Below are 27,655 nucleotides of genomic sequence, written 5' to 3'. Positions count from 1 at the left end.
TTTTCCTTTTCCATTAGTTTCTTTGAATCTCATTCATGTTCAGATACAAATTCTAATACGATGTTATTAGCCCTCAACTAGTTCTGTCCTTTTCTTCTGGGCTGCAAATGCTTTGTTTGCTGTTTAATTATGAGTAGGTATCACCCTGGTGGCTCACTGGTAAAGAATCCGCCTGCCACTGCAAGAGACAGTTTCCATCTCTGGGTCGGGAAAGATACCCTGGAAAAGGAAATGGCAACCCTCTCCAGTATTCTTGCCTGAGAAATCCCATGGATAGAGGAGTCTGCCGGACTCCAGTTCATGGGATGCAAAAGAGTCAAACGTGCCTTATGGACTAACAACAACATCACCCATCCCCAATCCCCATGCAGTTACACTTTCTTTTCAAAGGTATCAGAAACATTTGTGTAAGAACTTAAATAGTGGAAAAGGAGATGCCTTTTGTCTAAAAGGGACTACCAAGAAATGCTGCGTGGGGCTCTGACACATAGCTAAGAAGACTTTGGGACTAGTCCTGCAAGTAGATTGAGTCCCCTTTTTTGGGACAGTTTCAAAGTTGCCTCTTAGAAAAGTTTTGGTAATTCTTAGATCCCATAGGTTTGATCATGAGGAAATAGATGGCACAAATTCATGTCTCATGAAGGCCAAGGATAGCATCGTAAAATTCTTATTCTTGAAAAAAATGACATAGAATTGCTATTAAAATTCTTCCTCCAAGGAAACCACTTTTGGAAAGGCGTATTGGCAGCTGAAAGTATTTTAGGACAATTGATGGACAGGGAACATGTATTTGAGGATGTTTGAAGGTAATGTTCCTCTGTTGGGTAATGGTCTTTATGGGAATTCTGTCTAAAAAATATTAAGGAAACTTTTAATGCAGCAATCATTTATTAAAGTATCTTATGTGGACCCACAATGACAACCTAATTTGGAAATATTTACTGAACATTTCTTTGTGTTAGGCTCCAGGCTAGGTGTCCCTGACCCTGAGGAACTCTGCAGGGTAAGGGGCAAGTAACCAGAGGGCACTAGACAGTGGCGAGGGCATTAGTGGAAGCAACAAACCAGTTATTGCCTTTACATCATAGAAAGAGCAGTCTGCACTCTGAGGACACTCTGAAAAGCTCCATAGGTAATCTCAGATGAGATAGCGGCCTGTTAAACATACATGCGTTTTATGCATATCCTTGCCTTGACTTGGGGTGTCTTCCAAACCAGGTTCCTAAGAGCAAATCCTTATCACACTGTTAGATGAGATAGATATTGTTATTACCCCAACTTTACAGATAAAGAAACTTGATACACAGAGAGGATCAGAAACTCAGTATCACTGTGTGCTACTTGTGTGAGGTGGGGCTGGGTCCTGGATTGAGCCCTAGGCCATTTGACTCCAGACTCTCAGAGCCGACAGGGACCACTAAGTGAAAAGGAACTGTAGTGTGATGTATAAACATGAGTGCTCTAGCATGCAGTTGGTGTGTACATTTAAGATTTTAAGCAGCAGGGAGGAAATTTTATTCCTAGCTAACAGCTCTGGTATCACGAATTAGAGATAATAGTAAGCTTTGGGTTAGGAATCCAGAAGTTTGTCCTAATGGTAACCTTGACTGCGACTCAGCTACACAAGGAGCGCTTTTGTAGCCAACAGATGAGCATTCTGAGCGTCTACTGAGCGCCTTTCTGAATGGGTAGAGACAGCGTCACATGTTACAGTAGTTCGGAGATGCCCATGATTAATCATTTCTGTTAAGTTCCCAATCACTTTTTGCCCAACAGATCTGCACACACCCCACCCCGTTCCCAGTAACAGTTCTCTGACTTCCCTTATGTACTCCAGAGCCCTCACTTTGGAGCCCTTGCTCCAAGAAGCGGCCTTCATGCTTTAGGCAAGGTCCCCTTGCCCTGTTTATCTTCTTCTTTTTGGCTCCTGGGGCAGGGTGACCTTATTAAAGACTCTGTGAAACAAAGTTGTCTGTCTTCTCTTTAGAGATACCTCTCCCCTCCTTTACTGATAATTCAGAAAGCACCTCTGCTTATCCTTTCCTTTCATCTCCCTGAAGTAGTAACACGTGGTCATTGCTGCCGTAAGCAGCCAGTTACTATATAGTGATTAGATAGTGCCAGATCTTATCCCACCTTCCCACCTTGAGCCAGCTGATCAGTTTTCAATGTTCCATGCCTGGCTTCTGGGATAGAGGAAGATGGACACCTAAAATATTGCTCATGACCCTCCCCTCTGTCTCTATTCAACTTTGGCCTTGTTATCTTCCTTCTTACCATTTTTTCACTCCCAGTTCTGCTGTTTCCTTTCTCTCTATTCTCTGGAATCTTCCAAGCAAACAGCTGTAACTTTGTCCTCTCCACCCAGCCCCCTCCCCCGCCCCCCAGGAAGACAAGGAGAGAGCACCCTTTCCCTTTGGGGTTAGGCCTCGTTAGCTGTTGTAACCTGAGAAAAGAAGGGAAAGGGCCAGGCCTATTGAGCCAGCAGTGAGCTCCGAGTAGCTTGCCAGAGGATAAGAACCTTGCTCACTCAGCGCCCTCCCTCTTCTCCTTTCCCCTCCCCTGCTGCAGCAGGGCCCTCCCCCATCCGCACACACGGGCTGCTGGGTAAGTGGCAAGATGGCTCCCCTGCATGTCTCCGGCTGATCGCCACCACTCCGCCAGTACAATAGAGCCAGCCACTACCAGCAGCCTGGCCCTCCTCCTCCTCCTCCTCCAGAGAGATCAATCCAGCCGAATTCGGGGTTTGCCGTGAGGACTTAACGCTTATCTCTTAAAATCCAGATCTATTTTAGCCTCCCCTCACCACCACCACCTCTCCTTCCATTTACCATTTTTTGGATCCCAGTTGCTGCATCTCGATTTTCTCTCTCTGGATCGGGTGGCTGGGGAGGAGGTGGTGGGATCTTGGGACAAGGAAGGTGTTCTGTTTTGTTTTTTTTAATTTTTTAGGATTTTTTTGTTTGGTTTTTGTTATTTCTTCCATTCCAGAAAGGGATAAACAGCACTTCCAGGGGGAGAAAAAAAATCATGTTATCAGAAAGCAAAGAAGGGTGAGAGCTTCACATTTCCATGTATCCTTTTTCCCTACCGCTCTAGCCCTCCTCATCTCCCTTCTCTTCCCCATGGCTTTCATTCCGTCTTTCGTTTTGGTTTGTTTTCAGTCATTCTGCTTTCCCCCTTTGTCCTTCCTGCCTGATTTCTAATTGGCCTCACTTGCCCTCTCTGTGTGGGAAATAGGTATTTTTTGGATGAGCCTTTTCTTTAGATTCAGGCAGTTGAATCTCGTGTTTCTGTGGGAGCCTATTAGCTGGGGGCACAGTTCCGATTTTCTCCTCCCCCCCCACCCCCCACCCTTCCCGTGCATCCCTCCCATGCTCTGGGGAGGCTGTTCTGACCTCTGAGTGTCAGGCAGCCTGTCGAGAATGCCGAATTTTCTGGTGCTGGTTATCAGCCTATGGAGGCTTGGCTTCCCCTCTCTTGAGACTTAGAGAGGGGACCCTGTTCATCTTGATTTGTTCCCTGCCCTCCCCTCCCCACCCCAGTGTTTGGGGGGTAGTGGGGGTGAGATTAGAGATACAAGTTAGGGATGAAGACAGAAAAAAGAAGTTGGGAAGCTAGTTTATCTGAAGTGAACCTCTGAGATTCATTGCCTGCAGTGGGACCCTACTTGTGTGATTTGGAGAGGTGGGGGAGTGGGTTCAGTGTTGCGGGGGGGCACCGGGGGGAAGGATGCGTGGTGTGGGGGAGGGTGTGTCCTGACTGGGAGGCCTGCTCTCTTTATCTCTTGGAAGTTGGAATAAGGGAGTGGGAGAAACTGGGCGAAAGCCGAATGTAAGAACAATTCCTACACCTCTGAGCAGGTAAAAGTGGCCTGGTTCTTCTCTGAGCTTTCATAGTTTGGCAGTGTTAATTTTTCCTTTTTGATTAGAGAGAGTCCTTGAAGCTTGAACCCTCACCAGCCCTACTCTCCCTATAGCCCCCACCCGACCATTTCTCCATTCCTGGTGTCTCCAGATCTGTGGGTCATTAGGCTTTTACCCTAAGCAGTTGATTAAACAACAAAGTTGGGGTCATTTGCTAGAGCCTTGGCTGCTCTTTTTCATCTTTTTAAGGACTTGGGCTTCCCTTAGTTTCTCATGCAGTTTGGTTAAATAAGAGTGCCCGTGACCACGGGCTGGGGATGCCCTGGGGTTGTGGGCAAATAACAGTCACTTTTGAGGGACTTTTCAGAGAGGGATGTTGCTCCTCTTCATATGAGAAGAGTGCTCTTGTGAAGTACCTAAGAGCATTGGAGTCCTGACCTCACACATCACAGCTTTATCCTGTCTGGGCAGTGGGAGGATGTGGTTGTTGTGATCTGTACTCTTTCCCCTAGGAGAGAGGTTGTCTGCTTTTCCTTTGGGGGCAAAGTCTCTAGTTTGATCTGAAAAGCAGCCCTCCCAATCCCACCCAAGTACAGAGGCATGGAGGTTTCCTTGACCCAAAACCTAACATCTTGTTCTCTCTTCCCCTTGGTTCTTTCCTGCCCCCCAACCAATCCCCATATGACAGTGAGGAGAAGGAGGAAGTGACCATGGACACAAGTGAAAACAGAGCTGAAAATGAGGTTCCAGAACCCCCCATGCCTATTGCAGACCAAGTCAGCAATGATGACCGCCCAGAGGGCAGTGCTGAGGATGAGGAGAAGAAAGAGGTAAATACCCAAGCCACCTACTGGGCTGGGTGGGCAGGAGTGGACCTAGGGGAAAGAGTAGAACATTCCAGTGATCCCTCTTCCACAGTGGGATAGCTTAAAAAAGGGACTAGGCAAAGATTTGGATCAGGACAGGGCCAAGGGAGAATTCGCTGGTTTAGCCAGGGAGACCCCGTGTGATGGGACAGGGCTCCTTCATCCCCCTTTCCTTGCTGGGGAAGTAGTGCAGTTGGGGAACTTTGTTACCACCCAGAAAGTCGGTTAATGGCCCTTTATCTAAGACCCAGGCTTAGCTTTCCCTGCTGCCGTCTCTAGCTTCTCCCTGTGGTAGCCCCCTAGCTTTCCCTCCTTTTTAAAACATGTTGGAGCTCAGCGCCATCTAGTGGGCTTTGGTGGATCTCCGCTGACCACCATGCTGAGGAATTTTTGTTGCTGATCTGCCCCCCAGTGGTCTTGTTGAAAGATGAAGCTACTTAGAAGCCAGCTCCTGGGGTGATCCCAGAGGCCCCTTGGCTATTTTTGTGACGCCTCAACTTACTTTTTGGGCATATATGTTATCTTGTGTCCTGCACCCAATTCAGGGGGCTCCTCCCATCAGAGCCAGCGAAGTCTTCTTGACTCTTAAAGTAATTGGAGAAAGAATTAGCTGGGTTTGGGACTAGAGTAACAGGGTGGGAGGGACTGTTGTGTGTGTAGCCTTTCTTTGGTGTGTGTTGCGGGGGTGGGGGCCGGTGAAAGTGATTTGATGTGCAGAATATTATTTATTACAAGGTCCTTCTTCCCCGTAAAACTTTGTCCAAGTACCTCATGTACGGTAATCCGCCCGTAAAATATAACCCTGCCCAACTGGCCAATCGCTGATGCCGCCTCTTCCTCTGGACCCAACCGCTGCTACTGAGCTGCCCAGTCAGCCGAGTCTACTATCCAGGTGTCTTGGCCAGAGGGGGGCATGTGTATGGGATCCTGTGATGGGCCCCCTTTTGCCTCCCTGCCTTGCTTACATCAGGGGGCCAAGAAGAGCACTGTTCTGGAGAGACTTGTATTAAGAAAGCAAAAAGCATTTGGAAAGGGGTGGACTTGCATCATCTCCCTCTTTGGGACACCCCAAGAAGAGCTTGTGTCAGTGCTGGGGCGCCTGCCCACACGCCCTTGCCCTTTTGAGGACTGTGGGTTGCCTTGTTTGCTGCAGACTGTTGGGATCCCCAACTAGGGCACCAAGACCTCCTAAAGAGTCAATGTTTGTGATCACAGTGCCAGCTGTAAAATACCAAGTGGGGCTCTCGGCTTAAGCTGTGACGACTAGGAACCCTGCAGAGAAGTCTAGGGTCTGAGCCCAGGGATTTAATGCTGATGACAGCCCAGCCATGTATCATCATTTGCTCATCAGATGGACTTTCCTTTGGTCCCTGTTGTCCATGGTGAAGGGCAGCATGTTGGTTGCTCCAACTTCTCCTCCATCCCTGGAGGCAGGGGCTCATCCATCCACCTGACTGGAACCACTGTCTCAGCTGGAGTCCCTGAGGAGATGCCACACACCACTCAGAAGAAAAGTATTCTGACCTTGCTGCTGAATGTGTGCCAGGTCCTGGGGCTGTCCACCTACTACCCCCAGGCTGCCTTCAACAGAGGCTTCATGAACCCACTCGGTGAGAGGACCCCCTCCCCAGTTACAGGCAGAGGAGAAAGGGACTCTGGAGTCATCACCTGGATTCCAAGCACTGGGTGGTGGTGTTGCTGCAGCTTGCCACTGGTGGACATAGGGTCCTGCCTGCCTCTCACGATAAAAGGCCAGGACCATTCCTGCTACTCACAGGCCATCTCATCAGGGACTACAGGATGATGCCCCTACAGGGCCAGAACTGATGTCTCTGCCCCTGTTCCCCCTGTACCCCTCGCTGAGCCTGGCCACCGCCAGTGAACTGTCTTGACATCATGGAAACTGGGCAGCGTCCCCCCACACGTTTCCCTCCCGCCCCCGTGCGCCCCTGGGAGGACTCTGGCAGTGCCGTGCCGACCACCACGCCGTGCGCCCACCTTTTTTGCCAACCCAACCCCCCACCAAATGCAGAGCGCCTAGCAGGGAGGGCTCATTCTGATTGGACCGGCGGTTGACTAGATACAGTACACAGTGAGGTGCGATTGGCTGAACTGAAGATCCCAGGTGTGAGATGGTACCTGGAACATTTGTCATATTCCTAGTTTATTTTCCTCTTTATTTTCTTCTTTCTCCTCTTTTTTTAATCTTTTATTTTTATTTTTTTTCTTTATCTTTATTCTGATTTCTTTATTGGATTTATTTATTTGGTTCATGTTCTACCTGTTTTAATTAAGACTTTTTTTTTTCTCACTAACTTACCCATCAAGAGCGGCCTGGCTAGGGGTCAGGCTGGCCCTTAAAGGAGACCAAGGAGACTTGGTTAGACAACACAAATGGGGCTGGGGGGTGGATGGGGGAAAGGGATTTCATCAAGAGGGCTCCTGCCCTACCCTTTAGAAGGGTGGTAGGTCTTAGTTTTTCCAGAAATAAGCACCTAAATCTGAAAATGCTCTATTCCCCTTTTTGCTCTTTCTTCCTCTTTTTGCTCTGTCCACAGTCTTCCACTGAGTGTTTGGGGGCAGAAACTTGCTCAAAAGCAAGTTTGGAAGTTTCTGGTCATTGACAGAGCCCCTAAGGCATAAGCCCTGTTTGGAGACGACGTAGTAGGGCTCTGCTAGAGCTCTGTACAGTGGTCGGAAAGTCTGAGACTCTTGCTGGGTACTGTCTGCCCTTCATAAAATCTTGTCTTTACCAAAGACACCTTTAAATTCTTTCTGCCAGCACTTGGCTTCAGAGGCTCCTCTCCAGTGAGTCTGGTGCTGCCCTTTTCCACAGTGTGGCAGCGATCCAGGCAGTTTTAACAGTCTGCTATCCAAGCTGCTCAGAGCCACTGTCAGTGGATGTCAGGCTGGGCATTGAGTAAAGGAGGAGGGTTATATCGTCACAGTTGCCATCCCAAAGTTGGTTTTCCTTGTTTACTCATATTTTGATCCAGTTAGCAAGGAATACCTTAGAAAGACTAAATAACTCGGTTTTGGGCATAGCTTGTTGGGTCTCGCATCCTCTCCATCCATAGACACCAGTGGAAGAGGGCATGACCAGTGCTTTTAAGGGGCTGGGAGGCCACTGAAATTCTTCTTCCAGCTTATTTCTGGTTAAGCTAATACATGGGTGTGGTATGGACTAGATGACTTTTCCCTGCTGTGATGTTTGGTTTTATTTTTTTCTCTAACTTGCATTGATTCTGCTTCGTTTTTGCCGTTTGCCGCTTCTGTTTTGGTCTGTCTGTCTCTGTGTCTCTATCTCTCTGTGTCTTTGGAACCTGTGCTAAGACTGCCCCATCTAACCTCCTTTCCACCTCTCTGTGGGGTGTGTCTCTTTCTCTTTTTTTTTCCCCCCCCTTTCTTCTCTATACAGAGCTTGCTGCCCAAATCATTCAAGAGGAAGATCTCCGTTGTCTGTAAGTCTAGCCCCAAATCCCTGATACAGGTCCAGAGTACCGTAAAACTCAGAGTTCATAGAGAAATAGACTTCCGTTCTCTCTGAATGGCATTCTTGGGTTACCCCTTCCCATCCCAGCAACTCTACCCAGCAAATCTATGGCATAGTTAAGGCTCCAGTTTATAATTCAGAACTTCATAAACAATTCTTGTCATCTTCCCCCCATTTCTTTCTTAACCCTAATGAGATACACTGTGAAGTGTCTCACCATTACTTATGTATAGTCCTTACATTCCCACACCTCAAACAGCAACAACTTGAGCATTTTTCAGTGAGGAACTCTTTTAAGTTGACAAAAGTGTAATATTTAATAGATCTTTATGACTTAAATATCAATCTGTTAGTGTTAATACTATCTAAAGCATAACCAGGTCATGTCATGATCTAAAACTAACTTGAATTTTATTATCATACAGTCTTCTCATTCTCATGTCATCCTCAGTATGTCTTCCCCACCCAGTGCTTTAGGTTTTTCTACCAGTAAAAGTTTAAATGCTCACCAGCCTAGTTACTTCTCCCTTTTTGCCTTCAGAGATGAGTAGTTTTAATCTTTCAGGAAGTGGCTCCAGGCTTTCTATTTACTCTGAAATACGATTTCGCCAGTCCCCAAAAGTAATATCCTTAAGTTAACCTTTCACTAAAATTCCAGTTGAAGGCTATCTGTGGGTGTTGTGGTGTGAACCAGCAGAGAGCCTGGGACCATCTAACTGTGGGGTCCTGTTTCTTGGGGACAGCAGCTACCAAGGGGGTGCCAGCTGGAAACAGTGACACAGAGGGGGGCCAGCCTAGTCGGAAGCGGCGTTGGGGAGCCAGCACAGCCGCCACCCAGAAGAAACCCTCCATCAGTATCACCACCGAATCACTCAAGGTGAGGTGGGAGGGGCCGGGGAAGGGAGGATGAGACATGCGGTAGGAGTAGACATGGGCCCAGTGTAACGGGGTGGGGGGTATCTGTGTCCCAGAGCCTCATCCCCGACATCAAACCCCTGGCGGGGCAGGAGGCTATTGTGGATCTTCATGCTGACGACTCCCGAATCTCTGAGGATGAGACAGAGCGTAATGGTGATGATGGGACCCATGACAAGGGGCTGAAAATATGCCGGACTGTCACTCAGGTAAGGCTCCTGTGCCCCACTTTGGGGGAGGGGGGCCTGAATGCAGAGTGAGTTGCTAAGGTGGAGCTCTAGAAGGGAAATCTGTGCAGGGGGTTGGCTTAATTGACCTTTGTAGGGGTCAGCAGAATACAAAATCTAACCTGTTGTCTGTAATGAAGTTCCGTTAGAACAGTTAACACCAGTTCATATACTTTTCTCTATGGCTGCTTCCGTGCTATAATATCAAGAATTGAGTAGTTGGAACTGTATGGCTCACAAATTCTATAATGTTTACTGTCTTGTTCTATACAGAAAAAAATTTGCCAATTCATGCCTTAGTTTTCCTCATGGATGAGTTAAGGTCTTACCAGTCCCAGGACCTGGTGGAGGTGACCCTAATAATGAAATCTTTCCCCCAGTGGAAAGAACACTTGAGGCTGACTACCACCATCTCTCCCCAAGAAACCAGAGGCAGGAAATAATATGCCGGTTTGGTGTTGAAGAATCCCTCTGTTAATCTGATACCTTACAGGTGGTACCTGCTGAGGGCCAGGAGAATGGGCAGAGGGAAGAGGAGGAAGAAGAGAAGGAGCCTGAAGCCGAAGCCCCTGTACCTCCCCAGGTCTCAGTAGAGGTGGCCTTGCCCCCCCCCTGTGGAACATGAAGTCAAGAAAGGTGGGTGCAGCGCTGAGTGAAACGTGTGGCTCCCTGAGTTCCCAGAGCACCTGATGTGGATCTCTTACAGCCTCGAATGTCTTCTGCCTTGTGTTGTAGTATTTTACACATCTGTCTTGTTACCAAGCTACTTGAGGGCTAGGTTCGAATCTGTTTAATCTTTGCGTCCCCATAATGAGGAGATCACCCTGGACTGTACCTTGCACAGTGCAGGTGCTCAGCACATTTAGATGGAAGAGTGACTACCGGTAGAGAATTTAAAAGTCCTGCTGAAGGCGAAAGCCAGCATTGCTCCCTGCTGAAAACAATTCATGTGCTCTATTTGATAGTGACTTTAGGAGATACCTTAACTCGACGTTCCATTAGCCAGCAGAAGTCAGGAGTTTCCATTACGATTGATGACCCAGTCCGGACTGCTCAGGTGCCCTCCCCACCCCGGGGCAAGATCAGTAACATCGTCCACATCTCCAATTTGGTAAGTCATCGTTTCCAGCGGTGCACCTTGACGTAGAGTCAGAGCTGTGGACTCATGTTTCTTAGGTTCAGCTCCTGCATCTGCTGGTTACTCACTCGGTGACTCTGAGTGAGTTACTTAACCTCACAACGTGTGTCATATGAAAAATGAGAAAAAAGTATCACCTTGCAGGGTTGTCTCGAGTTTGTAGAGAGCCTGACCTGAGCATATTTCTTGCCTTCTTCGAGACCCTGAAGTTTCATTCTCATTGGCAGGTTCGTCCCTTCACTTTAGGCCAACTGAAGGAGTTGTTGGGACGTACAGGAACTCTGGTAGAAGAGGCTTTTTGGATTGACAAGATCAAATCTCACTGCTTTGTAACGGTGAGGGGAAGAAGCCGGTTCTCTAGGTTGTGCCCTGTATCTCCTTTTGTGACCAACGTGGGCAGGTTTGAGGCCTTATGGCAAGTGGGAGGGAGGGAAGGCCCGTTGTGACCTTCTGCCTCTCCCTTCCTCCGTCAGTACTCGACAGTAGAGGAAGCAGTTGCCACCCGCACAGCTCTACATGGGGTCAAATGGCCCCAGTCCAACCCCAAATTCCTTTGTGCTGACTATGCTGAGCAAGATGAGGTAAGAAACCAAGGGAGAGGAAAGAGGGGAGGGGCAAGGGAGGCCCTCATCTGCGAGACTCCAGCTGAGACCCTGGCTAAACCGGTGGTCTCTGAGGGTCCTCCTTCCTCCACTTTGGTTCCCTGAGTTGAGCCGTGAGTCTGTTCGCCAACACCTGGGCTCCTTCAGCTGTGTGATGTTGTCTCCACCCTTTTTCCTCCTCTGCCCGCAGCTGGACTATCACCGAGGCCTCTTGGTGGACCGTCCCTCTGAAACTAAGACAGAGGAGCCGGGGATGCCACGGCCACTACACCCCCCGCCCCCACCCCCAACCCAGCCACCACAGCACCCCAGGGCAGAGCAGCGGGAGCAGGAGCGGGCGGTACGGGAGCAGTGGGCAGAACGGGAACGGGAAATGGAGCGGCGGGAGCGGACTCGATCCGAGCGCGAGTGGGATCGGGACAAAGTTCGAGAAGGGCCCCGTTCCCGGTCCCGGTCCCGTGATCGCCGCCGGAAGGAACGCGCAAAGTCTAAAGAAAAGAAGAGTGAGAAGAAAGGTACTTAGCTGCAGGGGCACAGTACCCACCTGTAAGTGGGAAAGGGACCCAAATGGGATGGGCCACAGGCTCAAGTGCGTCAAGTCTGAACCACTTCTTCCACCTCAGAGAAAGCTCAGGAGGAACCACCTGCCAAGCTGCTGGACGACCTTTTCCGCAAGACCAAGGCAGCTCCCTGCATCTATTGGCTCCCACTGACTGACAGCCAGGTGAGTGCCTGCCTTCCCGCCTTGCTCAGAGATGCATCAGGCTAGGGGGCACGGAGGGCAGAGTCATGTGACGGCGGGAGAGAGTAGGCCTAGGTATCCTATTGGCTTAGGATAATAAGGCAGAGGCTAAGCATCATGGAAAGAGGTAGTTTCAAGACCCAGTTGATTGTGCCCTAGAGAAGCCAGACCCAAAAAGGTAGAAGGTAAACATGGAGATTGGAACTTTGTCTGTGTATCCAAACTGAGTGTGCCAGCCACACTTCTTGGAAGTTGATTTTAGTTGGCTGAAAAATTTGTGTTTTATAAACTCGGCCATTTTTCTGCTTTTTCCTTTCTAGGGATTTTAGCTTTTTTAATGGGGCTTTTTTCTTGATAGGCCTTTTGGGAATTTTAGGCTTATGCTACTCCACTGAAGAAAATAGAGAATTTTTTCACCTCTTAAGTAGCTGGGAAATACTAGAGGCCAGGCATGGGTGGTGCTGCTACCTGTCATGGCTGCAACAGGTGAAAACTGGGAGGGCTTGGGGCTCTGAGACAAGGACAGGTGTGACTGCTGGGCCCTCCCCCTTCCTGCATAACAGCAAGGCAGACGGTGATCCTGAGCTAGGAGTGCAGGGTCCAGGAGCCAGGGGGACCAGGTGGGACTGGTGTGAACGGAGTTGAGATGCCTGTTCTCTGCCTTCCCTGCCTGCTACAGATTGTTCAGAAGGAGGCAGAGCGGGCTGAACGGGCCAAGGAGCGGGAGAAGCGGCGAAAGGAGCAAGAAGAAGAAGAGCAGAAGGAGAGGGAGAAGGAGGCCGAGCGGGAACGGACCCGGCAGCTAGAGCGAGAGAAGCGGCGAGAACACAGCCGAGAGAGGGACAGGGAGAGAGAGAGGGACCGGGAGCGGGACCGGGGGGATCGAGACCGGGAGCGGGACAGGGAGCGGGAGCGAGGCAGGGAGCGGGACCGCAGAGACGCCAAGCGCCACAGCAGAAGCCGGAGCAGGAGCACACCTGTGCGGGACCGGGGCGGGCGCCGCTAGCCGGGAAGGCACTAGGGAGAGCTGCAGGCATGGGCCGCCCTGCCCCAGGGTGGGTTCAAGGCCACAGAGGGATAGGTACAATCTCCACCACCCTGGAACCAGGGTCGTTGACACCATTTGCCCAGTGCTGAAGTCTGGCTGCCACCTGTCCCCAAATACCAAATGGAGCAGTGGCCACCTTCCCACCCCTACCCCACCTCCATAATCTATCTCTTGGGACTCAGCCCTCTCCTGTCATTTCCAGTGAAGTCTGTGAGAGGGAAGAGCTAAGTTAGGGAGGGAGGTATTGGCTGAGAAGTGGGGAACAGCCAGGAGCCCCAAATCTCCCTTGTTTTTTCCTCCATCCCACTCACCACCACTGGTACTCGAACCCCCCTTTTGGGAACAGCCGGGGCCAGGACTGGGTCACCTATGAGCTGAATCAGCATCTCCTCCTGAGTCCCAGGGCCCCTGCAGTTCCCAGTCTCTTCTGTCCTGCAGCCCTTGGCTCCTGCCCATCGGTTCCACTTTATATCCACCTTTTCCTTTTGTTCAATTTTTATTTTTATTTTTTTTATTATTAAATGATGTGGTCTATGGAAAATAATAAAAAATCTGACTTAGTTTTAACTAGTGTGTGATTGAGTGGCTTTCCTTGGCCAGGGCCTGGGTGAGAGCCAAATTGAAGTGGAGGCTGTCTCCTGTTAAGTGCAGCCAGCATCACTTGCATTCCATACAGTTAGGCTGCTCCTTCCCGTAGAGGGGACTCCCCACCCCGCCTCCATCCCTGCCTCGGCTCTGACCACACCACAGCTGTGCGGCTTACCCCCTCCCCACAGTGAGGAAGACCCCCTGGGAAGATGACGGTCCTGTCCTGTTGCTAGAGGCCGTTGGTCACCTGCTCACCACCTTCAAGGTCTTCCCATAACTGCCACCAGGGGGCGGCGGCAGCTCGCTCAGTAGGCTTCTGTAAACGAGCTTCCCAAAAAGGCTCCGTGCCCTCCCGCGGATGTCTTGCCTCGGTCCCTGACCTGTTTGTTCCCTGGGCCCAGCCCGCGGACTCCCTGGACCCGTCAGCCGTGCTTAAGGCCCCCAGCCGTCCCGCTACCCTGCCCTGCATAGGTTCCCAAAATGCCGCCGCCTCACGGCCGAGGTCCCCGCAGTTCCCAAGGCCGGTCCGGGAGCGGCGAGCCGGGCCTCCGCAGTGGGTTCCAGGTTCCCGGGCTCACCGTGCGCTCACCCTTCGTCCGGCTGCGGGCCTCTTCGCGCCCCCCGATGCGCCCTCCCCGCTAGCTCTTCGGAAACGGCCTGGACGCACTCCCACCCGAGTGCCCCTCAGGGCGCTGCGGGCCCGGCCCGGGAGGGGCGCCGCATCTGTATGCGCCCGGCGGCCAGCAGCGCCGAGGGGGCGGGCACCAGGCGCCGCCCCCACCCTCGCCGCGCGGCCCGGGCTGGCCGGGGAGGGTCGGAGGCTGGGCTCTCCTCTCCCGCGCGGCGCGGAGCCGCCTCGCTCCTCCTCAGGCGGAGCCTCCTTCCCCCGCCCCCTCCGTCTCGCTCCCTTGTTCTCGCCGGGGCCGCTCAGACCTGCAGCGGAGCCGCGGCGCCCGCTCCGATCGGCTCGGGGCTGCGCCCCCGGGACCCGGCGACGGGGGCGGGCGGGAGCGCTCCCCGCCAAGCTGGGCCCCTAGGCACTACCAGGTAAGGGCGCCTGTCCTGGAGCCCACGGTCGGGAATCCGCGAAGGGGCAGCAGGGGGCCCGCAGCCTGCGGGTGTCTTCAGAGCGGTGAGCGGTGCGCTCCGCGGCTGGGAGCCACTGCCGGCTCCCTTCTCCCGCGCTCTACCGCTTTCCCTTCTTCCCTCGCACCTCTTTTCCTCTTTTTCCCATTTTCCTCTCCCTCGATTTCTCTTCATCCTGCCTCCTCTTCTGCCTGTTTGCTTTTTCTGCCCCTTCCCTATCTCCCCAACCCTTCTCTCTCCCTCTTGCCTGTCTTGCTCCATCTCCTCTTCCTCTTTGCCTTTTTCTTCCTTCACCTTTCTCTCCTTTCCTGTCTTCCTTTTCCCGCTTTCCTTCCTCTCCCCGATCCTTCCCTCTCCCCTCCTCTCCTCTTCCCTCCCCGCTATCCTGTTTCCCACTCCTCTGTCCCCTACCTTCTCTTCGTCCCGCCTCCTTCCCAGGTCCCCGGCTTCCCTCTTCCCTCGGGAAGGAAAGGACTGTCAGGTGTGTGTCTGCTCTGGGGGAGGAGGGGCGCAGCCACAGCCACTTGAGGGGTCCCCCCTAGGAGGAGAAGGGGGAGACAGCGGTGGGAAGGGTCCTCTCTCTACCTTCCTTCCCGCATCCCCTCCCAGCTGCCCCCTCTCCCAGAATGAAGTTCTGAGCTGGGGCGGCCTGGTCTGACCCCCGCAGTTGAAGCCGCCCCTTCCTGCTTATCACAGTGCTGGCCGCCCTGCCACCCATTCTGGAGCCTGGTACCCAGGACTCCTCTCTGCCTTTCAGACACCCAGACTACCTCCTTTGATCTCTTTCCTCCTGTTTCTTGCTGCCATTCTTTATGTCTCTGCGGACAGTCCCTGAGTCTTGTTCTCACCCTGCACCTCGCTGTGTCTCTAGCCTCTGGGTCTGCCTCCCCAGTCTCCTGGCTTCTACCGCTCGCCTTTTTTCAGCTCCCCCCTCTCACTCTGTCTGTGAGCCCGGTCCCCCTTCAAGGACTTCAGCTAGCAGTGTGCCAGGGAGCAGATTCTGGAGAGGAGGGGTTCCTGTGGAGGACAGACTTTCACAGGTTCTCAACCCTGTCTGAGGCAGCCCTCCTTATCATTTCAGCCTGACCCTCGGCACCCTGAGACCACACCTCCATGAATCCCAGTTCCTGGATTTTTAAGCCCTTTCCATGGTAGCCCCCATCTCCTCCAGCACCTAGCTGCACACTCACCCTGGGAGTTCAGGGGCCAGATTTGCAGTTCTAAGCCCTCCCAGCGTCCCTCTCCTATTTTCTTCCCAAGCTTCCCTATTCAGAGTTGACTGGCCAAAGATTTATCAGCTTGGAGGGCTGGAGGTGAATACAGGCAGAGAGCCTGGCTGGAGGGAAAGATCAGACTGCTCTCGTTCTCATTCTGGGTTCTGGGCAGTGGGGTGTCTGGTTCCTTGGAGGTCTGATATTTGGAGCGTCTAACTTTGGGAGGAGATGGTAAGGGTTTCCTCGACCCTGAACAGCTGCCTATCCTACAGGTGTGGATCCATGGGGTAGCCCCAACGCCTCTGCCCCTCTGCCCCAGCCAGCTCATGCCTCAGTACCCAGGAGTAGTGAACAGAGCCTTGGCTGGAGCCCAAACATGTGGGGCCTGGTGAGGCTCCTGCTGGCTTGGCTGGGTGGCTGGGGCTGCATGGGGCGCCTGGCAGCCCCAGCCCGGGCTTGGGCAGGGTCCCGGGGGGGCCCAGAACCATCACTGCTTCGGACCCGAAGGAGCTGGGTGTGGAACCAATTTTTTGTCATTGAGGAGTACGCTGGACCAGAGCCTGTCCTTATTGGCAAGGTAAGGCTCAGCCCCTCCCGCATCTCCCCTGACTCTCAAGGCTCTCCTCTGCAACTTCATCACTTCTGCAATGACCTTGGTCCCTGAGGATTCCCAACACTGTCCCCAGTCCTAGATGTAGACTCTTTAACTTTCTGTCACCATTCTTGGAACCTGCTGCTGTCTTTCCCTGACCCCTGCAGCTGCACTCAGATGTGGACAGGGGCGAGGGCCGCACCAAGTACCTGCTGAGCGGAGAGGGCGCAGGCACCGTATTTGTGATTGATGAGGCCACAGGCAATATCCACGTCACCAAGAGCCTGGACCGGGAGGAGAAGGCACAGTACGTGCTACTGGCCCAAGCCGTGGACCGAGCCTCCAACCGACCCCTGGAGCCCCCATCAGAGTTCATTATCAAGGTGCAAGACATCAACGACAACCCACCCATCTTTCCCCTCGGGCCCTACCATGCCACAGTGCCCGAGATGTCCAATGTGGGTGAGTACCCTAGGTCTGGACATCCTGGAGTGCCCTCCCCTTTTCCCACTGCTTTCTGCCCCAGAACCCATCTCCTTCAATTCAGCCCTGCTCGTGTCTGGGTCCCACTCATCTGCTCTTCTTCCCCACTTGGCTCTGTCCTGGCTGAGTGGGGTGCCGGAAACCCCTGCAGGGACATCAGTGATCCAAGTGACTGCTCACGATGCCGATGACCCCAGCTATGGGAACAGCGCCAAGTTGGTGTACACTGTGTTGGATGGACTGCCCTTCTTCTCTGTGGACCCCCAGACTGGTGAGGCTAGAGCTCGGGAGCTGGGTGAGGCAGCTGTGGGATCAGGCAACCCTGACCCATCATCTCTCCCTAGGAGTGGTGCGGACTGCCATCCCCAACATGGACCGGGAGACGCAGGAGGAGTTCTTAGTGGTGATTCAAGCCAAGGACATGGGCGGCCACATGGGGGGGCTGTCGGGCAGCACCACGGTGACGGTCACCCTCAGCGATGTCAACGACAACCCCCCCAAGTTCCCTCAGAGTAAGGGGCCAGTGCCGCCGCCTGAGCCATCCTTTGACCACCCTACCCCACTCCGCCTGAGCCATCCTTTGACCACCCTACCCCACTCCACCCCTGTTGCCCCTGGAGAAGCCTCCCCCTACCCCTTCCCCCAGCCAGGCCTGGGAGAAGGACGTGCTGGGGGAGGGAGGAGGGCTGGGGGCCTCTCTAAGAGCATCTCCCTCCATCCACCCCAAGGCCTGTACCAGTTCTCTGTGGTGGAGACCGCTGGGCCGGGCACCCTGGTGGGTCGGTTACGGGCCCAGGACCCAGACCTGGGGGACAACGCCCTCATGGCATACAGCATCCTTGACGGGGAGGGGTCGGAGGCCTTCAGCATCAGCACAGACTCCCAGGGTCGAGATGGGCTCCTCACTGTCCGCAAGGTGAGTGCTTCAGACCCACTCACACCCACCTCCTGCCCCACAGGACAGGCTCCTCACCAGGCTAGAGCAGACTGGGAATCTCTGTGTTGGAGCTCAGAGATTGTGGTCCTCTCCTCATCCTTCAGATGAGAGTCTGGGGCTCAGAATGGGGGAGTGACTGGCTCAGGACTTCGCACAGGGCAAGTCTTTGATGGAACTAGGGGCAGACCTGGAGTTCTGACCAAGTAATCTGCCCCCCACCACCCTGACCACCGAGGCCACTACCCCTCTTGTGCCCACCTCCCTGAGGCCTGCACCTGCCTCAGCAACTCCATCTCCCTCACCATAGCCCCTAGACTTTGAGACCCGTCGCGCCTACTCTTTCCGCGTGGAGGCCACCAATACGCTCATTGACCCAGCCTATCTGCGGCGAGGACCCTTCAAGGATGTGGCCTCAGTGCGCGTGGCTGTGCAGGACGCTCCGGAGCCACCTGCCTTCTCCCAGGCTGCCTACCACCTGGCAGTGCCTGAGAACAAGGCTCCTGGGACCCTGGTGGGCCAAGTGTCAGCCGCGGACCTGGACTCCCCAGCCAGCCCCATCAGGTGAGCCGGCAGGGGCAGTGCCGGGCCTCAGGGAAAGGGCCCAGCCGCAGGCTATTCCCACCCAAGGACCCCCCCCACCCCCGCCTTTCCTGCCCATCACACTCCCCTCCTGGCAGAAGTCTTCCCCACTGCAGGCCTGCGTGGATGGCAGTGGCGCCTCCCAGTGGCCGTGAGAGCAGATATGGCATTTCATCTGATGAGTGCACCAGATCAGCTGATGGCTGTGGCTGTGGCTATTGATCACTCCCTCAGCACCTCACATTTTACTCACTTGATAACATTTCATTTTCACAACAACCTGTGAGAGGAGGATTGAAGATAAGGGTAGGAGTCTTCTCGGCTCCAGCTGCTTTAGAGGCTCAGCCCTGAGAGGTTGCGTTCAAATGCCCCAGGTCACACTTTCAGTAAGCAGCAACGCGGGAATTCCAATCCGAACTTGTCAGCCTTAAGAAGACCCGCTCTTTCCACCTGCCCAGCCTGCTGCCCAGCATCCCTGTCACAGCACTGAGGGAGGGGCCAGTGTCATTCTCCTTTGATAGTTAAGGGAACGGGTTAAAAGATTTGCCCAAGGCCACACAGCTAGTCTGAGACAGAGCAGAGCTAGAACTCAGGTCCTTGGTCCTCAGAACAGAGCCCAGGAGTCAGAAAGACAGGCAGTGTTTGTCCCATGTCACCTCTGTCTCTCTTTCCACACGCCCATGAAACTCAGCACCCCATGTCATAGGATAGGTGTTTAATATTGGTGACTGCCCAGAGACATTTGTCTTTTGAGCGGACCCTAACATGAATTATGGCTCCAGGTGCACAGGGCAGGTGCTGCCTGGTCAGCTCATGCAGGCCCTTTGCCCAGATGAGCCAGGAGGCCCAGCAAGGTGAACAGGTGGGAGGGAGGGGTGACCGCTGGCTCGGCCCTGCCCCAGCTCAGCCCCGCACCTGGCTCCATCTCCCCAGATACTCCATCCTCCCGCACTCGGACCTGGAGCGCTGCTTCTCCATCGAGCCTGAAGACGGCACCATCCGCACAGCAGTGCCCCTGGACCGAGAGGCTCGTGTCTGGCACAACCTCACAGTGCTGGCCACAGAGCTTGGTGAGGAGTCCTGGGCCTCCAAGAGGGCCGGGAGGAGGCGGTAGCCTCCTGGCAGAGGGGCCAGCCCTGGGGATGGGGTGAGGGGGGTGTTAGTGCCACACACCCTCACCCAGGGTATAACGACTAGGTGCCCAGCCTGGACCCTTACCACCAGGCAGGCTTCCTGATCTCCTGGGCTGGACTGGGCACGGTGGGTTGGCTTAAGCATTCCCCTCACCTTTAATTTGTTCCCATACCTGACTTTCCCCAAGTCAAAATAAATCTAACCTCAAATAGCTCTCAATCTCTAAGAACCCCAGCATGTACCCTGGGAGACCCTGCCTTGCCCAGTCTCTGCTTCAGGCTGAAGTGGGAACAGGGAGGAGCTGGGCCCTCCTCTGGGAGCTGACCAGGGAGTGCCAGCAGCCTCTCCCTGGGAAGCTTTGTGGGAAGCCCCCACGGGAGGGGAGAGGGGCCAGCTCCCTGCACCGTCCGTGTCGGTCACCAGTCATCAGCAGCATGGTTCAGCTGCCTCTGGGCAGCCATGGCCCGCGGGGACAGGGAGGCCTCCCCTCCTTCTGTGAACCTGTCCTTGCTGTGCCTGCTCATGCTTCAGCATCTCCCACGTTTGCTGTCCACATCCTGTCTATGGGAGTTGTCCCTGTGTGCATACATACTTACACCACATCAATGAAGAGCTAAAGTGCTATGTGTGTGTGTACATGTGGGTGCACACTTCCATGTGTGTGAAAAATACATGTACATACCTACACATATGCTTGTGAGTATATGTCTGTAGTTGCATATATATGTGTATGTAGTTGAGTGTATAGAGTTATATTATTTGTGCATATATGTAATTGGATATGTGTAGTGAAACTTGGTAGCTCAGCTAGTAAAGAGTCTGCCTGCAATGCAGCAGACCCCGGTTCCATTCCTGGGTTGGGAAGATCCCCTGGAGGAGGGCATGGCAACCCACTCCAGTATTCTAGCCTTGAGAAAACCCCTGGACAGAGGAGCCTGGTGAGCTACAGTCCATGGGGTCACAAAGAGTCAGACACGACTGAGCAACTAAGCACAGCACAGTGATAGACACAAGTAGCTGTTTGTATACATTGTTTTGTGTATGTGAGTGTTTGTGGACAGGTAGTAATAATTTACTACTTACTGTGTATCAGACACTGTTCTAAGTACCGAATGTAGATGCATTCACTTCATCATCACCACAACTTTATGAGGGATGTATGATTTTTTCCCCCCATTTTAAAAGGAGGAAACTCAGACAAAGAGAAGTTAAGTAACTTCCTGAGGTCACGCAGACATTAAGTGGTGGGGCCTCAGTCAGGTTGCAGTCTCAGCTGTTATCTCCTCCACCATATGTGTTGAACTATATGTGGATAGGTTTATGTTTATGACTGTGCAGCTGTGTGACAGTGCGTGCATGTCTGTCCATGTGAACATCCCTGTGTGTGCTTTGGCCATCTGTTTACATAGCCCTGTGTGTGTGTGTGTGTGTGTGTATTTCCTTCACTGTTTTCTCGCTGCTGCTGCTGCGGCTAAGTCGCTTCAGTCGTGTCTGACTCTGTGCGACCCCATAGACGGCAGCCCCACTGTCTTCTTACCTCCTGCCAAATCCTGCTCCCCACGCCCACAAATCCCAATACTGACTAGCAGACCCTGAGCCCTTACTGCAGTGAAAGATGGACCCCAGCCCTGTCCCATCTCCCAGACCCTTTAGCCAGGCAGTCCACTCCTCTGCCTAGGCTGTGACCTCATCCCCTTCCCAAGAGCCAACCAGCTCTCCCTCAACGTGGGGGAAAGACTAAAGGAACTTTAGCCTAGGGGAGAGATTTGGCCTAGGGGAGATGAGCGCTGGGGAGGGCAGGGATACATACTTTGCATTTTCTCTTGGATGCCATTGGCAGTGAGGAGCAAGGCAGGGTAATGATGGGGGCCACCCAATGATGAGGGGGCCTGTCTATGGCTGCGGTACCCAGGCTGGCCTGGCTCTGTGCCTGAGAATCAGGTAGCTCCTCCCTCCCCAAGGTCAATCCTAAGTGATACTCATTGCTATGCCACAGCCTCCCAGACCTCTGATGGGCCGTGTGTGTGTGTGTGTGTGTGTGTGTGTGTGTGTGTGTGTGTGTGTGCATGAGTGTGTATGTCTGTCCCACTGTTTTCGTGCATGAAAATGCGTTCTCTGCATCCTGGGGGTGGTGATGCGACATTCACTGTGCATATGGAACATTCCCTCTGTGTGTGTTGTGTTCGCTTTAAACAGCAAGTACATCGACTGCATGGTATGAGTGTGTGGCATCTTTCGTGTCTGCTATGCGTCATCTGTCTACCCTTCCTTGACGGTGCGAGTGCCCTGCGTGTGGGTGCTTGTTCATATACGTCACGAGTGCTACGCTCCTGTTGAATGATATGGGGTGTGTATTCCGCATATTCTTGGGTGCCACATGGATGTTACATGCACTTGTTCCATTCACCTCACAACACTGATGCTACCTGCATATCGCAGGCATAGCTCATGTGTCCCACATGTGTGCCATGTTCTGGATGTGACATTCACACACCATATGTACTGTGTGTAACTGTGATGTGTGTGCTTGCATGGGGTGCACGTGTTCGTGTTCTGGCTTCAGACAGCTCTGCACAGGCCTCCCGGGTGCAAGTGGCCATCCAGACCCTGGATGAGAATGACAACGCTCCCCAGCTGGCTGAGCCATATGACACGTTTGTGTGCGATTCTGCAGCCCCCGGCCAGGTAAGCCACTGAGGCAGGCAGGTCGGGACCTCGAGACCTCCTGTTGCCCACTCCATACAAGGTTTCTCTTCTTCCTCTCAGCTGATTCAGGTCATCCGAGCCCTGGACAGAGATGAAGTTGGCAACAATAGCCATGTCTCCTTTCATGGCCCTCTGGGCCCGGATGCCAACTTCACTGTCCGGGACAACCGAGGTGGGTAGCCTCCTACAGCTGTGCCCTTAGCTGCTTCCCTCCCCTCCTCCACCATCCCTAACTCTACCCACCTACCTGGGGCTCCACCCTACAGAACGTACATGCAGTGTGGGGAGTTCCTTGATGGCCTGTGGAGCGGGGGGCGGGGTGTGTGTGTATGTGTTCAGTTGTATCTGACTCTGTGACCCCATGGACTGTAGCCTGCCAGGCTCCTCTGTCCATGGGATTCTCCAGGCAAGAATACTGGAGTGGGCTGCCATTTCCCACTCCAGGGGCTCTTCCCGACTCAGGGAGCAAACCCACATCTCTTGTGTCTCCTGCATTGGCAGACAGGTTCTTTACCATTGATGCCAAAGGATTCTGGGATTCAGGGCTTTCACTGCAGGGGCCTGGGTTCAGTCCCTGGCTGGGGAACTGAGATCCTGCCAGCCACGCAGTGTGGCCAAAATAAATAAAGAAGGTGGCTGTGCTTTTGCTCTTTGCAAACCTTCCCCACAGACAGCTCTGTCTCCATGGGCTGCACTGACCTTAGTGGGAAGGTATCCCAGGAGGTGCCCAAAGACCTGTCTCTCCTACAGATGGCTCCGCTAGCCTGCTGCTGCCCTCTCGCCCCGCTCCACCTCGCCAGGCCCCCTACTTGGTTCCCATAGAACTGTGGGACTGGGGGCAGCCAGTACTGAGCAGTACAGCCACAGTAACTGTCAGTGTGTGCCGCTGCCGGCCTGATGGCTCCGTGGCGTCCTGCAGGCCCGAGGCTCAGCTCTCACCTGCTGGGCTCAGCACCGGGGCTCTGCTTGCCATCGTCACCTGCGTGGGCACGCTGCTGGGTGAGTGAAGCCATAGATGGGGTCCTAGATGTGAGGTCCAGGCCTGCAGGGGGTGTGGAGAGAAGCAGGACCTTGGACATAGGGAAGTGCACCCTAGGTCATGAAGGAACCCTCATGTCTGGGTTTTCCCACTTCCTGATACACCCAAGAGAAACACTCTGGCCTCATATCCCTGACCTGCCAAGCTAACGACAGTCATGAGCCATAAAAACTATTTACTGAGCCCCAACTCTGGGCCATATGTGGTGCTGGGCACATCACTTGGTATTTCATCCTTTCAACAATCTTAAGGGGTAAATATGTTTCCCCTCTTTTCCACACAAGCAATCCAAGGGCCAAAGAGGTTCAGAGAAGTTAAGCAACTCTCCGCGGTCATACAGCAAGTAAAGGGTTGAAGTCAGGATTCAAAAGCGTTTTGCCAAAGGTCAAAGCTAGGGCTTGCCACCCCTGGGCCGTTCCAAATGGAACTTGTGCGCCTCTCCCCCAGCCCTGGTGGTGCTCTTCGTGGCTCTGCGGCGCCAGAAGCAAGAAGCCCTGATGGTGCTCGAGGAGGAGGACGTGCGCGAGAACATCATCACCTACGACGACGAGGGCGGCGGTGAGGAGGACACGGAGGCCTTCGACATCAGCGCCCTGCAGAACCCTGACGGGGCGGCCCCACCGGCGCCTGGCCCACCCGCGCGCCGCGATGTGCTGCCCTGGGCGCGGGCACCGCGCCAGCCCCGGCCCCCCGGCCCCGCCGACGTGGCGCAGCTGCTGGCGCTGCGGCTGCGCGAGGCGGACGAGGACCCCAGCGTGCCGCCCTACGACTCCGTGCAGGTGTACGGCTACGAGGGCCGCGGCTCTTCCTGCGGCTCCCTCAGCTCCCTGGGCTCCGGCAGCGAGATCGGCGGCGCCCCGGGCCCGGCTGAGCCGCTGGACGACTGGGGGCCGCTCTTTCGCACCCTGGCCGAGCTCTACGGGGCCAAGGAGCCCCCAGCCCCCTGAGACAGGCCTGGCCCTGCCCCCGCTTCCCCCACCGAAGCGGGGCGGCAGCGTAGGCCCTCTGCGTGAGCCCCCCGGGTCCAGGCAGGCGGCAGCAGCCCAGGGGGCCCCAGGCTTCCCCAGTCTGCGTGTCCCTCCTCCCCACCTCCCCGAGGCTACTGCCTCCTTACGTCCCTCCTGCCCAGTCGTCTGTTCGTCTCTCTCCAGGGATCTGTCTGTCTCCGACACGCTCCCTGTCTGGGTCTGGGTTGTGCGGCTCCGACTCTGAACCTCCCGCCTCTCTCACTGTGATTTCACTCTCTCGTGGCTCTGTTTGGTCTGCTCCATTCTGACTCTGTCACCCAGGGCTCTATGTGTCTCCCTTGTGCACACACGCTCTCTGTCTGTCTCCTGCCCACATCTGCCCACATTCTCTGTGGGTCCCTGTGATGGGCTTTTTGGTTTTTTCTGTTGTCCATCCCAAAAGCAAGAGAAACGTCCAGCCACTGCTGCCCACCCTCCTGCAGGGGATGTTCTGCCCCAGGTCAGTGTCCCTAGACCTCGTGGAGCACCAGGCTGGCCCAAAGCCCTCCCCCACTCACCGCCTCTCACTCTGGCTCTCCTGTCTTTACAGACCTGCCCGCATGGTTCCATCCATCACTCATGGCCTCATCCTGGCTCCACTGGCCTCCAGCAGAGAGAGGGAGCCAGTCCACCTCCCAGGGCGAGAGCTCCAGCCCCCCACTGTGGCCGCCTCCCTGGAGCTCTGCCCAGCTGTCAACCGGCCTTGGGCATCCTGGCTCTGGGCATTGTCTTGTATGCTTCCCAGCCCCTGGGGGAGGGGAAGGAAAGAGGGAGGTTGCTGGGGAAGGGGAAAAAGGGCGGAAGGGGAGGGGCCTCCATCTCTAATTTCATAATAAACAAACACTTTATTTTGTAAAGCTGGAGCCCTGCTTTCCTTTCCACACTCAGGTGTCTCCGAGCGTGTCACTGTGCTGAAGGGTTGGAAGAGAGGCCTAAGCCCACCCCCTCGGCTCATTCTCCTTTCTCCTTTGGGGGACAGTCTGCTTCAAGTCCCTTTCACAGAGGAGAGTTTGGGTTGATTCCATTCTGGGACTAAGGAGATAATGACTCGTTCCCCTGCTCCCACCACCTCTGGGTTCTCTGTTGGTCTCAAAGTGTCCAAGGAAATTAAGACATGGGGCTTGGCCAGAGGGGAGAGCAGGAGGGAGACTGTGGAGAGAAGGAAGAGCTATAACGAGACTAAGGAGAGAGGAAGAGGGGTTCTAGACTAGGACAGTGGGCGGGGGACAGCAGAGGGGAGCAAGCCAGTGCCTGCTGGGGCCTGTGGTCCCAGCTGGAAAATGCTGGGTCGGGGTAAGGTGGTACAGTCACAGTGGACCTGCTGCCTCCACTCTTCATTCTTCCCGGTCTGTGGTCTTGTTCTTCATGGGCACAGAGGAGGGGAGAGAGGGACCCCAGGAAGGCAGGCTGTTTTAGGGGTTGAACCAAAGTCAGCTGGGACGGGAGCCCAGCGGGTGGCCAGCGTCTCTCACTGTGAGCTCCTTGAGTAGAGAAGGGGTCCACCCAGGAACAAACATTAGACCTGGCCCAGGTCTCGTAAGTCCAGCAAGAGCTCCTGGGGAGTAGATAGGTCAGGACAGGTCCTTGTGACCTTCCCTTCCAAATGCGAGGTGCGGGTAGTCAGGGGAGTCTGCTCCAATGGGAAGATGCCTTCTTGTGCCTTACATGCTATGTGGTTAAGGCCACCAGGGAGGACAAAGACCTCGCTCCGACGGGCCACCTCCATCCTGTCAGATCCTTTGTACAGCAGCTCTGCTTGAAGAGGCCTTTGGCTTCAGCCTGAAAACAAACAATGAAGGGAAGGATGGAGGGAGGGAGGGATCAAATAGGTTAGTATAGGCCTCCATTTCTTGGACACTGTTTCTGAGAACAGATTCGTTCAGTGAAACAGTTATAGTATCTTCTCCCAGGAAGCTGTGATGTCGATGGGTTCCTCCAAACTAGGCCTATGGTGCAAGCATGGCATCGTCATTGACTCTGCTGAAGGCTGGAAACTGGGCCCTGCCTGCCTGAAGGCCTGTATGAGAGCAGTCTGTCTGCCCCAGAGGGAGATGCTTAGGAGGGCAGCACCGCAAGCAGGGCGTCAGGACAGGTCTGCCGGTTCAGGGCTAGACTGACTCCCATGGTCTCCCCTGATGTCTGAATCAAACCTTTAGGAATAAGGGGAGAAGAGGAGGGAGTGATGCATGGGCTGCCCCTGGCTAGTGAGTGGTGCATTGAAGTGGGGTACGGGCCTTGAAGCAGGGTGGAGGCTCTGCCAGCCCTCCCTAACACCCTTCTGAGGTCCTTCCCAACTCATTCAGCTGCCAGGAAAACAATGTAGGGAAACAGACTTTTCAGCTAGACCCTTAGGTTTATCTCTGGTCTTAAATATCTCACCATTGGAAAGAGAATTTGTCAAAGGAAGTGAAGAGGGCAGGACCAGGGAAGGAAAAGAGAAGAGAGAGAACGGAAAGCTGACGGGAGGAGATGCAAGAAGAGAGCCCTCCCTATCTGGGTTCAGTCCTCCTTCCCTGATTAATGGGAAGGGGAGGGGGTCAGAGTGTGGGAAGGGGGGCGGTGGGGAGCTGCATGTGGTTCCCAGCTAGCCTGGGGGTTGGTTCAGGTGGCAACGGCAGGCTAGCCTGCCCTCCATTCCGGCCTTTTCTCACTCCTTGGGTGGGCGCCCCGGGGGGGGTGTTTACGGGGGCCGGGGAGGGCAGTGAGGCTGCAGAAGTAGTGAACCCCTGGGGTGAGCCCTGCCCCACCTCCTCTCTACTCTGGACTTTTTCTCCCCCCAAAAATAATAAGGCCTTTCTCCCTGATAATTGGCCATTCTCCTTACTCAGACGGGGCTCTTTCTCTTGTAGCCCGTTTCCTGTCTCTGCACATGGGAACCACCACTTATCCAGGATCACTCACTTACGATGTCACAGACCCACACTCATCTCCACACGTGGAGGTGCACCTTCTTATATCTGAGTCAATCAAACACTCGAACCCTGGGCAAAAACTGCCCTTCCTCCTGTGTTCCTCCAGGAGAAAACTAGCCTAAGGATCCTTGACCTATAGTTATCATTCCCAGAGTCCTGCACCTCCTCACCTGAGGCTGAGGGGAGGGTGAAGGATGAAAGATTGCATAGAGGCCACCAGCCAGATTCCCAGACCCCCACTCAAAGGCTTGTTCTCCTGTACTGGGCATCTTTCTGCAGCAACCCCCCCTTATTTCCTTCCTTCTTCTACTGCTTTCCTTCCTGGGGCTCCCTCAGCTTTCCTCCCTTCTCCCCCATCATCTCCTGAAAGCCAGAGCTTACTAGGGCTCCTCTGTCTGGCCCAGCTCCTGCCTGGTGGAATTCTTAGCCTTAAGTGCAGGGTCCGGGCTCAGGACTGGGCCAGAGGCTGGGAGGAGGGGGT

General features: G+C 54.2%; 2 protein-coding genes across 3 annotated transcripts in view; both read left to right on the top strand.

Annotated features, from left to right (window-relative positions):
- Positions 1 to 13,470, top strand: part of ACIN1 (apoptotic chromatin condensation inducer 1) — a 39,279-nt gene extending 25,809 nt beyond the window's left edge. The window contains 12 exon segments of the mRNA XM_040227238.1: positions 4,555 to 4,696; positions 8,151 to 8,193; positions 8,969 to 9,102; positions 9,197 to 9,349; positions 9,861 to 9,971; positions 9,973 to 10,003; positions 10,333 to 10,478; positions 10,733 to 10,840; positions 10,979 to 11,086; positions 11,298 to 11,622; positions 11,731 to 11,831; positions 12,529 to 13,470. Of these exon segments, the coding sequence (XP_040083172.1) occupies positions 4,555 to 4,696; positions 8,151 to 8,193; positions 8,969 to 9,102; positions 9,197 to 9,349; positions 9,861 to 9,971; positions 9,973 to 10,003; positions 10,333 to 10,478; positions 10,733 to 10,840; positions 10,979 to 11,086; positions 11,298 to 11,622; positions 11,731 to 11,831; positions 12,529 to 12,855 (1,729 nt within the window). The 3' untranslated portion in view covers positions 12,856 to 13,470.
- Positions 13,471 to 14,469: 999 nt separating this feature from the next.
- On the top strand, positions 14,470 to 25,119 carry CDH24 (cadherin 24). 2 transcript variants are annotated; one of them, XM_040227239.1, is made up of 13 exons: positions 14,470 to 14,532; positions 16,058 to 16,362; positions 16,545 to 16,839; positions 17,012 to 17,131; positions 17,205 to 17,372; positions 17,589 to 17,776; positions 18,105 to 18,358; positions 19,310 to 19,446; positions 22,074 to 22,195; positions 22,277 to 22,388; positions 22,967 to 23,215; positions 23,703 to 24,722; positions 24,813 to 25,119. In XM_040227239.1, the coding sequence occupies exons 2-12, from the start codon at positions 16,162 to 16,164 to the stop codon at positions 24,200 to 24,202; spliced, it is 2,346 nt and encodes a 781-aa protein (XP_040083173.1). In that variant the 5' UTR covers positions 14,470 to 14,532; positions 16,058 to 16,161; the 3' UTR covers positions 24,203 to 24,722; positions 24,813 to 25,119. The 2 variants fall into 2 exon arrangements, with proteins under 2 accessions (XP_040083173.1, XP_040083174.1); XM_040227240.1 differs by lacking the exon at positions 22,967 to 23,215.
- The last annotated feature ends 2,536 nt before the right edge of the window (positions 25,120 to 27,655 follow it).

This window comes from Oryx dammah, unplaced genomic scaffold, assembly GCF_014754425.2.
Source record: "Oryx dammah isolate SB20612 unplaced genomic scaffold, SCBI_Odam_1.1 HiC_scaffold_26, whole genome shotgun sequence".
Classification (NCBI taxonomy): Eukaryota; Metazoa; Chordata; class Mammalia; order Artiodactyla; family Bovidae; genus Oryx; species Oryx dammah.
This window is presented reverse-complemented; position numbering and strand designations above follow the sequence as displayed.

Bases quoted from the DNA above. Each gene is read 5' to 3' on its own strand.
- CDH24 (XM_040227239.1), top strand. From the start codon at position 16,162: ATGTGGGGCCTGGTGAGGCTCCTGCTGGCTTGGCTGGGTGGCTGGGGC. The intron at 17,777-18,104 runs GTGAGTGCTTCA...CCCTCACCATAG, and splicing joins GGCTCCTCACTGTCCGCAAG to CCCCTAGACTTTGAGACCCG. The intron at 19,447-22,073 runs GTGAGGAGTCCT...TTCTGGCTTCAG, and splicing joins AGTGCTGGCCACAGAGCTTG to ACAGCTCTGCACAGGCCTCC.